Below are 17,106 nucleotides of genomic sequence, written 5' to 3'. Positions count from 1 at the left end.
GGATTGGGCATGCTGAAATCAAACATGTCTAATCCTTCGTCCCCTTGACATCTGCCATCAGAAGAGCATCTGCCATCAGAAGAGCATCTGGAGGACCCAACACACATGAGATGGTTGGTTGATCTTGCTGAAATTGACAGACACAACTGACCTGAGTGGCCACTTATTCTGACTCACCTTTCCAAAGTGCCCTCTACCCAGGACGGCCAAAAGTCTGAAGTCTTCTAAAGACAGATGTGAGACGCTCTGCGTTCTGTAAAATTAGGACACAGATAGAAGACTTTTTGAAGTTTTAGAACAACTCCAAGAACAGTGTAAATACTTCTTACAGACGCTCAGACAGATTTATCACTATAAATGCAAGGGCTACATCCGCAATAGCGGAGAACAAAGTGATCTAATGGACAGTTCAGGAAAGGAACCTCTACTTGATGGAACGGTTTTGGCTGAAGATATAAATTTGCGTAATAAATCGGTCCCATGACTTTACCTCTCTCGATATACAATGACATTGATGGGGTGATGGAGATTTATTGGTGATTACAGTTACCGGGGAAGCCTACTCTCCTGCTTTTATCTCTATATAAGATGAAGTTGGGAAGAGCCCAAGTGCCAGTTATGAGGTTTCCACAATGGAAATATCAGCTGCTGGCTGCCCTGGGGACGCCTTCTCTAGCAGACTGTGAGACATTATTCTTACTGGAACGGTTGGAAAAGTACAAGACATCATTAATTAGTAATGAATTATATGACTCCGTGAATCTGTTTGGCTGGATAGGTCGGAGATAAGGCGATAGCTCACAACATCTTTGTGACAAGTGCTTCTTTTACAAAGGCCTATGTGCTATACAGAGGCAGCTCTGGTGAATGTCTTTGTAAATATATTACATTGTTCATCTTGTACTGATCTTAAAGGGCTTCTGTCACCCCACTAAACGCACAATTTTTTTTTGTCTACTTATAATCCCTATCCTGCCATATTGCCATACATTATGTTATTAATAATTTTCGTTCAGTAGATTTAGCCAAAAACTTACTTTTATAATATGCTAATTACCTTTCTACCAGCAAGTAGGGCGTCTACTTGCTGGTAACAGCCGCAGAAAACCGCCCCCTCCTTCTGTTGACTGACAGGGCCAGCCGCGATCTCCTCCTCCGGCCAGCCCTGTCAGCATTTCAAAAATCGCGCGCCTGTGTTGATTCGGCGCAGGCGCTCTGAGATAAGGAGGCTCGCCTCCTCAGCACTCCCTCAGTGCGCCTGCGCCGATGACGTCTTCTCTTTCGGTGACGTCATCGGCGCAGGCGCACTGAGGGAGTTCTGAGGAGGCGAGCCTCCTTCTCTCAGAGCGCCTGCGCCGAATCAACACAGGCGCGCGATTTTTGAAATGCTGACCGGGCCGGCCGGAGGAGGAGATCGCGGCTGGCCCTGTCAATGAACACAAGGAGGGGGCGGTTTTCTGCGGCTGCTACCAGCAAGTAGACGCCCTACTTGCTGGTAGAAAGGTAATTAGCATATCATAAAAGTAAGTTTTTGGCTAAATCTACTGAACGAAAATTATTAATAACATAATGTATGGCAATATGGCAGGATAGGGATTATAAGTAGACAAAAAAATAAATGCGTTTAGTGGGGTGACAGAAGCCCTTTAAATTCTATTCTGTATTACATTCCAGAGCTGCATTCACAATTCTGCTCGATTCAGGTCTAGACTCCCCAAGCATTCCCTCCTTGTTCAGTGTCTGCACTGAGCTGGCTCAGATAGTTAGCATTCTGGGAAGTGTCAGCTTTATACCTGTCCCCATTCAGTTATCTGGTGCAGAAGAAAATTAAAGCTTTGTTCACACTACTGTCATGTGTTAAAAACAGAAACAATAGTGCAGTGTTGGAACCTTCCCAAGATGGACACCAAGACAGACACCAATGATGCCTGATGGACCCGATTGGCTTATCATTGGGTCTGTCAGGTTTCCATCATCCTATCTCTCCTAACAAGGAGCATGGATTACAGATCCCCTGATAAAGATCATTATTGACCGAAACGTCGGGACCACTGTACATATCGCATGCTATGCCTTGAAATAATATTGAATGTAATGTTCAAAAAGAATGAATAAAACTACACTTTAATATCATTCAAAATTGGTGTGCCATAGACCTTCTCCTACACATTGACTTATCTCTCTGTGAGCACCCACCTCTAAGAAAGGTGTGCAGATCTCAATAACCAAAAAGGTTTCCATCATCGTGACTATCATTTTGATGAGGAGAAGAATGCTGCATGCTGTGCTTTTCTTCCCATCAAATTTGATGGAACTGTCAATGAAGCCTCTGATGGTAGTGTGAACGCAGCCTAACTGTCCAACTGCTTTTTAGCTAATCTATTAGGGTGTGTTGACCAAGTATGAAATTAAAACCAGCAAAATGTTTAAAGAACCTGTCAGCGGCAAAAAAACACTGCTGACGGTTTGGGGTGTTTTTTGCCGCTGACAGGTTCCCTTTAAGGTTGGTCTAATACCTCCCTAACACCTCTTCCTCTACTCAAATTGGACAGAAATTGTGTTCCTCACCTCCAGTCCTCAGGGCCCACCTGCCGGTCTTGTTTTGGGATTTCCTTAGAATTGAGCAGATGATATACCGGTAATTAGTGTCAGTGCATCAGGACTTACCACAGGTGTTCATTCTGTGGTATATTCTTAAATCATGACCGGTAGGTGGGTCCCAAGGACTGGAGTTGAGGAACACTGTGTTGGAGCAAGGTATTGTCCACGTTTAGGACAGAGAGAGACCTAGCTGCTGTGAGAGGGAACATTGCCAGCAAACCTTTCCACTTGGAGATGGTATGGCCAGTCGTATCTTAAATCTGCGAATCGGTTTGGGAATTTGCAGAAGCAAAAACTCATTGCATGCCTAAAGATCTGCAGAGAAAGACGGGGACAAGGAGCACTACAACCTCCATCATTGCTGCTGTCCGTATGGTGCTATTGGGAAAGGATTGCACTATGTCATATGTCTTGTGCCAGATTTACTACAACTCCTATTCTGCTGTTTAGTACGGAGAGACTTATTTATTACAGCCAGACCAACACCTAACATCAAGGCTACCCCAACTACCACCAGGCAGGAGCCCCAATACCAGGGTCTGCTGCAAGGGAAGAAAGGTTGAGTCCTCCAGTCACTGCGTGGCCCTAGGGAGCCATAACCACTACTCCCACCCTCTGCTTCCCTCCCTACACAATGGAGTCACAATGGGCGTCAGTCAGATATTGATGGCCTATCCTGCGGATAGGCCATCAATAGTAAGATCCTGGGATGCCCCTTCAAATAACATGCATACATGAAGACTGTGTGTACCGACCGTCTCTGGCTTTCCCGCCGTGTCGCCGGGCTCTTTAGTACTACTGGGGCGTCCACCTGTGAAGAAGACACAATACATAGCACCTAACGTAATGTCATTTACAGAATGTTATAATAATAGGGTTGTTATAGGGGTTAAAATTCTGGAACTTTCTACTAAATGCGGAGTTTACATTATAACTCCTCTTTTCAAGATTTCTGCTTGCTGTCATGAATAGATGTGACTCAGTCCTGGGGAGAAGTTAGTTCTCTGTGAGTTAAATACAGCTGATGACTAATCCCTCTCCTGCCCTGGACTACATGTAGATTGCTCACATGATACACTGTAACAAACAAGCAGATGTGTAGGCTACTTTCATACTTGCGTTGTTAATTCCGGTACTGAGATCCGGCAGAGAAATTAAACAGATCCGTTTTGATTTTGCACATCAGGAGGCATCCGTTCCGTTAGGATGCGGTTGTGTGAAATGAAAAAAAAAAAGGATCCGTCAACTACATTGAAAGTCAATGAGTGACAGATCCAGTTTTTTAGGCTCCTAAAAAAAACTGATCCATCACCTTTGACTTAGGCCTCATGCACACAACCTTTCCTCGTCCGTTCCGCTGATTGTAGCGTTTCAGATGCGGACCCATTCATTTCTATGGAGCCGTTGAAAATGCGGATAGTCCACTGTTTGCCATCTGCGTCCGTGGTCCGTGGTTCCAGTCTGTCCAAAAAATATAACCTGTCGTATTCTTGCCCGCGAAAAAACGGTTTGCGGACCCATTCAAGTCAATGGGACCGCTAAAAAATGCGGAGGCACCACTGCTTGCAACGGTTTTGTGTCCGGTCACAAAACGGAATGCTGCCGGAACGGAAGACATCCTGATGCATCCTAAACGGATCTCTTTCCATTCAGAATGCATGAGGACCAAACAAAAAAGTTTTTTTCCGATATTGAGATCCTCTGCCAACGCAAGTGTGAAAGTAGCCTTAACAGGACTAGATCAGGACAGGATCTCAGCTTCAAGTGTAGAGTAAAGCAGTCCCTTGGTGATCTAGGATATCGAAGGGGTCAATCATACCTGCCAACAGACGCACTTTTCACTGGTCGGTCCAGAGAACTAGGCCTCAAAATGGTCTAAGCTTATGCAAATGAGCATAAGATAGACATTTCCAAGTTGGGCACGGCTTCAATGTTACACAATTCAAGTTTCAAATGTTTGGGTTTGTGGGTTTAATCCCTGCTTCTCTGGCAGTATAGGGGGGTGGAGAATTTCAGGGCAGAATCCCTGGTGGTCTAGGGCACTGGAGGTTGTAATGTATTCTTTCCAGTTGGTTTAGGGCAGCAATGGAGCGCAGTGCTGTGGTCCTAGGTCCAAATCTGACCAAGGTCACTATCTGCATGGAGTTTGTATGTTCTCTCCTTGTTTGCGTGGGTTTACTCCGGGTTCTCCAGTTTCCTCACACACGCCAATTACATACTGATAGGGACCTTAGATTGTGAGCGCCACTGGGGACAGTGAGTAATAATGATGTCTGTGAGAATATGTCAGCGCTATATACAGTAAGTGAGTAAAATGAATATATAGGATAGTGGAGTGCAAGCCCCGATTCCTTGTTGCTTTACAATAGGGGACAGGTTCATACCCATTTCCATGGTGGTCAAAGGTAAATGAGGGGTGAATGTCTGTTACCCTTGTGGTCTAGGGCAGTGTGGGTTTTAAAGCCTTCTTCCATGATGATCTAGGGTAGTGGAGGAGTTAAAACCTGTAGAACATTGATTTTCTTGCCTCCCCAGATCGAAGATGCGGAGAACAACTGTCCAGTGGGACATCATTTTTAGTAAAGTGATCAGAATGGTATAAAAAAAATTAAAGAGTTGATACTGTCCCCACCGATCCACTGTAGGTGCCAGTTCCGCTACCTACTGGGTCCCTGCTGGTCTCCACTTCCTGATCCAGGCTCCGCACACAGGAAATAGGTGTCCTCCTGCCATTTTCCTGTATGTCAAGCCCGGACCAGACAAGCAGGACCCCATAAACCTTTAAACGGCAGCGGTCGGAGATCAGTGAGAGCGGGCATTGATTTTTTTTTTTTTTACACCATTTTACTAAAAATGATGCCCTGCTGGACAACCCCTTTAAACCGTCACACATTTCTCTTTAAGATCAGGCAAAGACTGAAGACTTAAGCTGTGAAATGTTCTTATAGATGTTTCTGCTTAATGTTGTCCCCCTGGATGGTGTGAGTAATGAAATTTCAGAAGCTGGGAATTTAGCGGGCCCCAATTGCGAAAGAATAAATGTAAAGGAATTTAATATTTTGGACATCTTATGGGAATGCTGAAGAATAAAAAAAAGCTAAAGAAGACAACGAAACAAAAATAAAACCAAGATGGATGTAGACAATTAAAAAAAATCTGATTTGCTGAAGAAATTTTTGCGATTGCCTCACTCACCTTGCAGAAATCAATGCACTGGCTGCAGAAACAACCTCCTTCTAACTGACTTGTAATTGCACAAATCTCTGAAACAAATCAGCTGCGTATGAATCTAAACTAAACTTTTCATAGAGGCCAGAGGCTCAGGGGCCACATGTAGCCATGGGAGTCCTGGGTTATGACCATATGTACTGGCACTTGACTTTGCGGACGTATCCTAACCCCCCAGACAGGGCCAATTTGGATGGTATGATACTAGTAGCAAATTTCACAATGACATACTGATCAGCAAATATTTGCAATTTCATGTTTGAGTTCCTCCGCATTTTAAATGTCTCCCCTCCATTTTTGAGTACCATCAACAAAAGTTGGATGTGGCTCTCACATAGTACAGAAGAGCTGGAGACCTCCACATATCAGCACTGCCACAAATTTTTTGACACTGAGCCATGCCTCTAACTCCTCCTAATGCCTATCTATACACATCCAAACCTGCCTAGCCCCCTTTGTGCTCCCACACAGTAGTTATGCCCCCTTAGTGGCCCTTCACAGTAGTTATGCCCCCTTAGTGGCCCTTCACAGTAGTTATGCCCCCTTAGTGCCACCTTCACAGTAGTTATGCCACCTTAGTGACCCCACACAGTAGAATGCCCCCTTAGTAGCCCCTTCACAGTAGTTATCCCCCTTAGTGGCCCGTCACAGTAGATATGCCCCCTTAGTGACCCCACACAGTAGAATGTCCCTTTAATACCCCCTTCACAGTAATTATGCCCCCTTAGTGGCCCTTCACAGTAGTTATGCCCCCTTCACATTAGTTATGCCACCTTAGTGACCCCACACAGTAGAATTCCCCCTTAGTATCCTCTTAACAGTAGTTATGCCCTCTTAGTGTCCCTTCACAGTAGATATGTCCCCTTAGTAACTCCACACAGTAGAATGCCCCTTTAATACCCCCTTTACAGTAGTTATGCCCCCTTAGTGGCCCTTCGCAGTAGTTGTGCCCCCTTAGTGGCCCTTCACAGTGGTTATGCCCCCTTAGTGACCCCACACAGTGGTTATGCCCCCTTAGTGACCCCACACAGTGGAAGGGCCCTTTAGTACCCCCTTCACAGTAGTTATGCCCCCTTAGTGGCCCTTCACAGTAGTTATGCCCCCTTAGTGGCCCCCACACAGTAAAATCCCCCCTTAGTGCTCCTTCACAGTAGTTATGCCCCCTTAGTGCTCCTTCACAATAGTTATGCCCCCTTAGTGCTCCTTCACAATAGTTATGCCCCCGTAGTGTACCCACACAGTAGTTATGTCCCATTAGTGTCCCCACAAGCAGTTATGCCCCTTTAGTGACCCCACACAGTAGTTATGTGCCATTGGCTCCTTGCTTCACCATTGCACTCAACTGTGTAAATTAAGAGTGGGACATAACTCAGCACTCCTGGGACAGTGGGATAGCCTCTAAAATCCTGGACTATGCTGCTGGATTGGACAGTTGGGAGGCATGCCTCCAGTGTTGATATTCCTGACCTGTGTTCAGGATAGATCATCAATATCAGATAGGTGGGGTCTGACACCTGGCACCCCCACCGATCAGCTGTTTTTGGCAGCTGCTGGTGCCAGAAACGTATGCAGTGAATGGAGCTAGAAACAGATAGCTCTGTGCACCATGTACTGGCCGCAGTACCCCAGCAGAACCAATACACAGCGGACAGAACTTACTACTTCTGATTCTGTCCACTGTGTAGTTTTGTTGGCACTGGTGGCTGCTGAAAACAGCTGATCGGTGGGGGTGCCAGTGGTCAGACCTCCACCAATCTGATATTGATGATCTATCCTAAGGCCAGGTCATCAATGCCTAGACAACGGAAAAAGTCCTTTAAAAGTCAAAGAAAAGACAGCACATTCCAGAGAAACCACTATGTATACAACGGCAATAATAATAATCATCACTCTATATAATGCAAATAAAGAATACTGCTATTCAATTTTCCTTTATGCAGAGCGCCACCTTGTGGTACCTGATTGTATTGTTGTTCTAACTACTGTAAGAAAAATCTGTGACCATCCTCTGTAAACTGTAAAATGAGGCTTTCCAACCTGTGGCTTCTGAACTACTGTGAAACTGCAGGTTCCCAGCATGCCATGACACTAGCCACCATAACAGTATGTCAAAGTATGGTAGAGTTGATATATTATTCTGTATTATGAATTATGGCAGCCGGAAAATAGGTAGTTGTGGCCACTGATGGTCATTAATCCTTTAACCCATTCCTGACACAGCGATTTTCAGTTTTCGTTTTTAGCTCCCAGCCTTCCCGTGACCATAACTCTTTTATTTTTTCCGTTCACATAGCCGAATGAGGGCTTGTTTTTTGCGGGACAAGTTGTACCTTTTTAATACCACCATTTAATATTGCAATTTAGTGGGAAGCGGGAAAAAAATCCAAATAGGGTGAAATTTGAAAAAACAAACAAACAAAAAAGCAATCCCGCCACAGTTTTACGGGTTTTATTTTATGGTAAAATGTGGTATAACTGACTTGTGTCCAGGTCAGTACGATTAGGGCGATAGCACATATGAATAGTTTTGCTTGTGTTTTAATACTGAAAAAAACTTTTGAAAAAATAAATTTTTTCTTGTCATCGCCGTATTCTGACCCCCATAACTTTTTTATAGTTATGTGTACGGAGATGAGGGCTCATTTTTTGCAGAACGATTTGTAGTTTTTGCTAATACCATTGTGGGGTGTGTATGACTTTTTGATCACTTTCTATTCAATTTTTTGTCGAAGTAAAGTGAATCGGCCATTTAATATTTTTTCTCCGTTAAGTCATTCAACATACGGGATACGTTTTTTTATAGTATGGGCGTTTTTAATGCCCATGATGTTATTTTTTTAATTATTCATTAATTTTTATTTTGGGGAAAGTGGAACGATTTGAATTTTTATATTTTTTTAATTATTTTCCTAGACTTTTTTACTTTACTTTTTTTTTTTCTTTTTTTAGGTCCCCAAAGTGGACCACTACTTACAATCAGGTTACAACTAGACTAATAGAATTTGCTCCATTATCCTATACAGAAATCGCTATATCACAGTTCAGTGCGGCTACCTACAAGCTCAGGCTCATTATAGTTATCACTGACTCCGGTCATTGCAGAGAGTGTCAGCTGTAACATACGTCCTGCAGATGGTGCAAGCATAGCTCCTGTGTCTACATCATCCAAACACTGTAAATGTACAGCGTTTTGCACTTAACACATAGTGCCAGCATGTACATGTACAGCATTTTGCGCCAGGGTGGTTCAGACATGTCAGAGGAAGTGGATTTCATGAGCTGGGGCCACTTTGATCAATAGAACAAAGGGTCTACAGCAATCTACCAAGCACAGAGCCCATCAACGCTCAGCTAATATCTTCTAGGCATGTTGATGGACCTCCAAGATCTACTGGCTATGTAGCAGAATACTCAAGTGCTGTTGGCCCCTTCATTCTAATGGCTGGTAGAGATCCCAACTCTTGGTTCCCACCAGATGTCATCTTGGGATATATCACAAGAGCATCTCAAATGCTTTATTCCCCTAAACCTTTATAGGAGAATTATGCCATCCAAGTCTTTAGATTGCGCTGAATCATGACAAAAATGTGAAGAAGAAATGTAAAAATGTCTCACCTCATCCTTTGTTTCCTGATTTGGTCTCAGAGTAAGAGAATCCAGTTGTAGTTCTCTGTCGATAAAATCAGAATATAAGAACTGCGGCATAGACAGAAGAGCAAGGACACCATATGAGAAATGAAAATGGGACTCCATAATGGTGGCAATTTTGCCATCCAGGACAGAAGGGCCCCCCTCACCCCAAAAGACCCTTGAGCCAACTGCTAGAATATCAGACACAGAAGAGGCATAGCCAACAACTTATGTGATATAATTTATGGAAAACTATCATGGAGGCTACGCTACAGATACACTGACAGAAGGATCAAGAAGTCACAAGACTCACTCTGCAGGACTGTACCCTCCAGTGCTGGCAGGGAATCGCTCTGCGTAGGAGACGGAGCCAGGTCGAAGGATCGATGTTCATCTGTCTAGCACGAAGAAATGCTTTTCCTGTGTAGAACATTCACACAACAGAGACATAATTTAATAATTAAATTTACTTTCTATTCATAATGACAGAACAACAGCAACCTGTAGTTCTCACATACACTCATTGACAAAACACTGGGGTTCCTTGGGCTTCCTAGAGAAAATTATTCTCAGGGTCCAACCCCCATATCAATAAAGTCTAACAGATTTTGATTCAACGAAATAGAACCTAGTGGCAATGTATTGTCTCCAAAGGCAGCTCCAATTTATTTTTTCTCTCTGAACCTTTGGGGCCCACTAAGGTATCAGACCATGGACCCACTAAAGGATCCTCTAGTACTCTGGTGGGCCAGTCCGACGTTGAATGCGCCCAGATAGAAAAGTCAGAATGTTGTAAAACTTGGCATGCAGTTATGTCTAAAGCAGATATGTAAATGATTACATGTGGTCTGATTAGACTACTGGGTCCTGCCACAAGAGGGCATAAAGAGTGCTTCCCTTGCTGTCCTATAAAAAGGCTCTCAGAGGCTACCTTTGGGTAGTGTACTTCTTGGTGAAAGATTGTTTGATGCTAGACATGCCTCGATGAGGCACTTGAAGACAGTTTGCCCAGCTGACAGACTTTGAAAGGGGGTGCTTTCATTGGACTGAGAGAAGCAGGATGGTCATTTTCATGAATTGCTCACCATCTATGCCATTCTGACCTTGCTGTTAGGAGGTGTTGGGAGCAGTGGTTATGTGAGGGCACGCACACATGGCGAACAGGTTCTGGACAGTCCACACAGATCACCAATACACACCCCTGTAAATGCTAAGACCATGTTCAAGTTCTTAGCAGGAAGTAATTTGGTGTTATGGTGCCCATTACGTGCCCTGCCATTGACAGCCAGCCACCGTGGCCTTCCTTCCCAGTGGTGTTGGGAAAGAGAAACCTGGACTGCTACAGACTGGAACCATATCATCTTTAATCACAAATCCAGGTTCTGTTTGGGATCCAAAAATGGTGCGGTTCAAGTTTGGAAGCCTCATGGTGAGGGCTAAAATCCTGCCTTTGCTCTAGTGACACTGCCCCAACTGCTGGTGAGATGATCTGGAGAGCCATCACTATGACAGTCGGTCTCCCCTAGTACTGATATGAGGGACACTAACACCTCAGAGATATGTGCAGGACATCCTGCGGCCATGTGTTTTCCTCTCATGGTAGGGCTTCCAACTGGTATTTTTCAGCAAGATAATGCTCGCCCGCACACAGCAAGGGTTTCCCAGGAATGTCTCAGATTTGGCAGATTTATCTCCAATTGAGCATTTATGGGACCAGCTGGGACGCCAGCTTCGGCAACCTAGGAGTGTGCAGAATCTACAGGCCCAGCTGCAAACGTGCTGCAGGATACCATACAGAACCTGTATGCCTCCATGTCCAACTGCATCTCAGCTTGTATCCAGGCTAGAGGCCGTATCTCATCTCATATCTAGGCTAGAGGCCGTATCTCATCTCATATCCAGACTAGAGGAGGCCCGACAGAGTACTAGAGCCTCCTTTCAATTGTACAGTTTCCCCAATAAACGTATTTTGCTCCAATATTATAATCACTTACATATCACCATGACATTCACACATAGAAAACCTCATTTAATTCAAACAACTCCTTGTTATTTTTGTCAGTATTGTACACTGCGCAGGATGTATACATAATCTGTGGGAAAGGAAAGGGCTCTGTCCATAGGGTCCTACAATCTAAGTGGAGGAGAAACACAGAGAGCAGCTCGAGGTTAGGACAGTTGGCTAATGAGGTAAAGGTGGAGAAGCAGATGTGAAGAGCTAAGTATTAAAAGATTTAATCCAATCTTAGACAATTATGGTGTGTATCCACAGGATATGCCATTAATATCTGACAACTCTCCAGAACCACTGCCTGACGCACTCCATTCACGTCCATATGAGTCAGAGAAGCTGGTTCCTTAAAGGGGTTATCTCATGAAAAGTATTACTAAGAAATGAATAGGAAATTAATTTAATAAAGTATTATTGTAATATACTGTTATTTTATGTACATTTTCCTGTCTGGTAGCGCCCCCTGCTGTTTATCCTCCTGGTCCTCCTTGTCCTGCATTTAGGGGTGGACTAACATGCTCATTATCTTTCCTCCTCACTGCTGGAGTAGTGATCTGATAGAGAAGCAGGTGAAGTGACCCAGGCACCTTTCAGCTATTCAAAGTAGAGGTAAAATAAAAAAGAATTTGCAGAATTTCATTTTTGATCCTTTTTTTCAGTAACAGAGAAACAAAACTCACCGATTCTGCAGATTTTAGAAATATCTCGTATCTGGTACTAGTGTACTACGGCATGGTTAGGATGTTTTAAGACACCATTTCAGGTTTGCTGAGGCCTTCAGGCGCTAAACACCCCCCAGAGACCCCATTTTGGAAAGTACACCCCTCAAGTTATTCATCTCGGGGGTGTGGAGACCATTTTGAACCCAAAGGTATTTCATAGAATGTATTAGAGTTTAGCCTTGACATTTAAAAAATTATAATTATATGTAAATTTAGCTAAATTTTTTTTAAAAAGCACCTTCCAAATGTTAAAACTTATCTCCTGAGGACCCCATACTCCATATGTGGTAATAAACATCTGTTTGGGCACAAACAGGGAACGGAAAGGAGCAGAATTTGACCTTTGGGGTATGGAGCCATAATGGATTTATTTTTCTATTGTCAGCTATGTGATATGAACACATATGACTTTTTGATCACTTTTTCACTTTTTATTCCTTTGTGGTCAAAAAACTGTTCGGTCATGTTTTTTTTTGGGGAATATCATATATAAATTACATGATAATTCCATTCTGCGGGTTTGTGCAATTACGGTAATACCAAATTTAGAAAGCGTTTTTTTATTTTTTATGTTTTGCTTCATAAAATCTTAGAATATGGCCTCATGCACACGACCGTTCAGTTTTTTGCGGTCCGCAAGCCGTGGATCCGCAAAAAACAGAAGCCGCCCGTGTTGCCTTCAGCAAACAACGGACCCAAACAACGGTCGTGTGCATGAGGCCATATTCTAAGACCCATAACATTTCTTTTTTTTCTTGTGTATGGGATGAGCTGTAGTTTTTATGGATACTTTTTGAGGGTAAATATGGTTCTTTGCTTTTTTTTTTCCCACTTTGGCCCTGATTTCTGTTCAACCTAAACCCAAATAAAATAAGCTTAAGGCCTCTTTCACACGGGCGTGTGCGCCCCGTTGCCAGTATTGCGGACCGCATTTGCGGATCCGTGATACACGGGTGCCGTTCCGTGGGCATTCCGCATCACGGATGCGGACCCATTCACTTAAATGGGTCCGCAAATCCGGAGATGCGGAATGGTGCGGAACGAAACCACGGAACGGAACCCTACGGAAGCACTAAGGAGTGCTTCTGTGGGGTTTCGTCCCGTACTTCCGATTCCGCAAAAAGATAGAACATGTCCTATCTTTTTGCGGAACGGCCGGATCGCGGACCCATTCAAGTGAATGGGTCCGTGATCCGCTGCCCCGCGGACTGTGCTCGTGCACTGCGGGCCACAGCACGGCCACGGGGCACACACGCCCGTGTGAAAGAGGCCTAAGTCAAAAGGGATGTAAGCTTTAAGAACATGGAGGAAGGCAGAGAGAGGGCCTGCAGACCAAGCTGTCATGGATTTCACACTGGACTGAGCAGCCTGCAATGTCTGAGAATACATGCAGGCTGCAGAAGAGAAACTGTTAAGAAGTTTTAATAACTTTTAAGAATTTTTTTTTTTTTTTTAAATAATAATAATTTTAGCCAAAAAGTACACAACTGTATCTTAGTGAGGGAGTGTAAAGGGGAAGAATTAAGTTCCAGATGATAGGGGCAGCATGAGAGAAGCCCTACAGTTGTAGATGTGAGAAGGGTATAAGGGAGGACTGGAGAGGTTAGTGAGGGGAGTAGTTGAAGATGAGGATATAACATGTGCACAGTCAATTATATGCATCAGTAAATGTAAATGTGCAGACTACTGTACAGGGCTGACTTTAGAGGTGTACGATCTGTATGGGCACAGAGGGGCATTATCCATCCAGAAGGGGGAGCCACTAATGTACTGTCATTCCAGGCTGGGGAGTACAGCCGTTGATTGGTCACTGTATACTGGTATTATTTGGGCACTGTACGGTAGTAAATTCTGTGTGGCACTGCTACTTGGACCTCTGTACAGCATATGATTTTTGCAGTGTAACACGGTTACAGTGTTATCTAGACAACTGTATGGAAGTATTATTTGGTCAATATTTGGCACTGTTATTTGGGCACCATATTGTATTTTTAAGTTAATTTGCATTATACAAAGACCTTGTTCTTTAGAGAAAATCTTCTTCTGTCGGCGTAGTTTGGAGAACCTTTCAATCACAGGATTATAAAACGTCACCTGAAATACAGCAGATATATGTTCATATATACCATAGGTCATGTCCATATGGAGATATCACTTGAAGAGCACCTGTCAGTAGGCTCAACGTCATTAAACCAAGTGTACTGCATGCTGATCTTGTTGAGTAAAATTATACCTGGCTTGGGAATATCAGTTGCGGAGTTCCCAAGAAAAAAGACTTATTATTTGTGCAAATGAGGGCCTCAGTGCACGGAGGGAGGTGGTCAGCACCAGAAAGCTGAGGAGCTGAGGTGCGCCTAGAGGCTTTTGCAGTGACCCGGTGGTTCACTGATAAAGGGGGTTAATGGTATATGCTCTGCATTGTAATTCCCTAAGACTATATATGGGAGGGAGAGAGTTAATTTGCCAGCCCTAGATTCAGTTTCTAGGTGCGGGCTGGTCCCTCCCCTTCTGATCTGTGGGCTGTGTGTAGTTAGTTTGTAGCGTAGTGTGGAAATTGCAAGGACAAACAGCAGACAGGGACACACCAGCCCTGTAAGCCAAGAGCAGCCAGAAAAGTGACTGTAATAGGTGCCAGCCTCTGAGGGTAAGTAAACTTGAGCATAGCAGAAAGTTTATTATCCATTTCAAGGGACAGTGCATGGAAAAATATTCAGTGAAGGTAATACATGTATGTTGACTATGGACATCACTGCATTTTGCTTAGTGTTAAAAGCTTCAGGTCTCCTACCATACTGGTCATCTGTTAAAGATTACACCCCGCAGCTGGGCACTGTAGAAATACAGATTGAACTACAGAATATAGAGAGTGAGAGATAAATCTTGGCCTGGGAAGATTGCTCGGATTAACTGGAAAAGGGACCATATTACCCATTCATCTCTATATAAAGCCTTGCGAAAACTGTCTATGCAACTTGTAAAGACAGTGCCTACTCGTGCTTGTGCCTGTATGTACCATCTGTCGAGTAGAGTTGATCTCATCCTTGTGCTGCATCATCACCTGCACTGCCAAGGCATTATATTCTGCCATCTCAAGGGACCCCTGCCTTGCATTCTATAAACCCATCCACAACAAGAGCACCCCACCTACTATAAGACAGGAGGCCCCAAACCAGGGTGTGACCCGAGGGGAAGAAAGGGTGTATTCCTCACTTCACTGCATGTCCCAGGAAGTGCCAATGTAAGGACCGCCACTGTAAATACTACCACCACAGTGTTCGTCACTACTACCACTCGCTTCCTGTTCCTCTCCCCTCCTGGGCTTGCTGCACTATGGCCACATCCCTTAGTCCACTGAACCCCTTATTTGCATAGAGAATAAAATTATTTTTATACTCTTTTCTGTCAGGGTAGCAATTTTGCCCCCTCTGCTCCACTCTTAACATATCTGTTCTTTTTTTCATACATGTTATCACTCCTTATCCCAACCTCTCTATCTTTCAGGGAGTGTATCACGCCCCCATTTTAAGTCATACTCTCCATGAGAAGTATAACATTTCCACATGAGAAACCGCTGATAATCACTGAAATAATTTGAAACTGACAAAAGTAATAATCAATAAAAAAAAATTGCTGAAAATCAGACATTGCTTTTGAATTGCTGTTCAACAAAATAATTTTGAAAAACAAACTAATAAAACTGGCCTGGATAAAAATGATGGTATCCTAGAAAAGAATGAAAATAATTTAAATAATTTCATGTCATATGGACATGTTAAACTAAGGTTTGCCCTTTAATTGGCATCACAGATGTCTTTTAATCAGTCAGTCTGCCTATTTTAAGGGTGAACATGGACCAAAGAAAGCTACGGAGAGAGTTGTCTCAGGAGATTAGAAAGGTAAAGGCTATTAAACCTTCTCCAGAGAGCTTGATATTCCTGTTACTACAGATGCACATATTATTCAGAAGTTTTAGGTCTATGGGACTGTAGCCAACTTCCCTGGACGTGTCCACAAGAGGAAAATTGATGACAAATTGAAGAGAGGGATAATATGAATGGTAACCAAAGAGCCTAGAACAACTTCCAAAGAGATTAGAGGTGAACCCCAAGGTCAATGTACATCACTGTCAGATCACACCATCCGTTGCTTTCTAACACCAAAGTGGACTTAAAGTATAACTGTCATTTTTTGTTTGTTTTTTGGGAGTATTGGATTGTGGTGATTAATATCTCCTTGGTGGCCCTATTTCAACTTTTCACTGTGTATTCAATTACCCCTTAATTCCACAGTTTTGTTCCCAGTACTGCCTACTTTTACCTCTGCTTAAAATCAGGTTGCTGTGCAGGTCCGTCTATGTGTTGAAGGACGGAGGATGCAGAAGCACGCAGCGTGCAAGGTCACATTACTGACAGCCAGGGACTGTAAGTAAATGATTAAAGCCAGGTCCTCCCCAGCAGCTGATAACAGTGCCTGGGCTGTGTGCACTTCTCCCTGTCCCTGCGCTTGGCAGACGCTCCCTCACTCAGCAGACTGGGACAATGCAGAGTGGAAGCAGCGCAGACCAGGGAAGGGAGATCTGCCGTCTGCTCAGTGTATACATGACAGCAACATGTGGCAAGAGGACCCCTTTGTGCTGCAGGGGATTAACTCTTTAGGGGGGAGGGCTCTGATTACTGACACTTTTGGGGGGCTATTGTTACTGGCTAGTGAGGGCAGGCGGGATTAGCCTCAGGGTGAGGGCAGTGGCGGCCATCTTAACTGAATAGTGAAATTGCAGTTTTATGCAGACTGGTTGCTAAGGGCTGAATCTTATTAAATATGGGGCAAGTCAGTCTAATAGTAACTGATTCTGGAATATCATGTTATTAGTAACTACAAATATGAAAATTGAAATTAGGGTCTAAGTGTGACAGT

The 17,106-nt window shown here is 43.8% G+C and overlaps 1 protein-coding gene across 1 annotated transcript in view; it reads right to left on the bottom strand.

Moving 5' to 3' along the window:
- Window positions 1–17,106, bottom strand: part of LOC122927355 (serine/threonine-protein kinase N1-like) — an 84,214-nt gene that overhangs the window by 23,124 nt on the left and 43,984 nt on the right. The window contains 6 exon segments of the mRNA XM_044279127.1: window positions 178–253; window positions 3,357–3,412; window positions 9,445–9,499; window positions 9,773–9,804; window positions 9,806–9,879; window positions 14,211–14,286. Of these exon segments, the coding sequence (XP_044135062.1) occupies window positions 178–253; window positions 3,357–3,412; window positions 9,445–9,499; window positions 9,773–9,804; window positions 9,806–9,879; window positions 14,211–14,286 (369 nt within the window).

The sequence above is a fragment of the Bufo gargarizans genome, chromosome 2 (genome assembly GCF_014858855.1).
Source record: "Bufo gargarizans isolate SCDJY-AF-19 chromosome 2, ASM1485885v1, whole genome shotgun sequence".
Lineage (NCBI taxonomy): Eukaryota > Metazoa > Chordata > Amphibia > Anura > Bufonidae > Bufo > Bufo gargarizans.
Note: the sequence above shows the minus strand (reverse complement) of the source record. Positions and strands in the feature narration are given on the sequence as shown.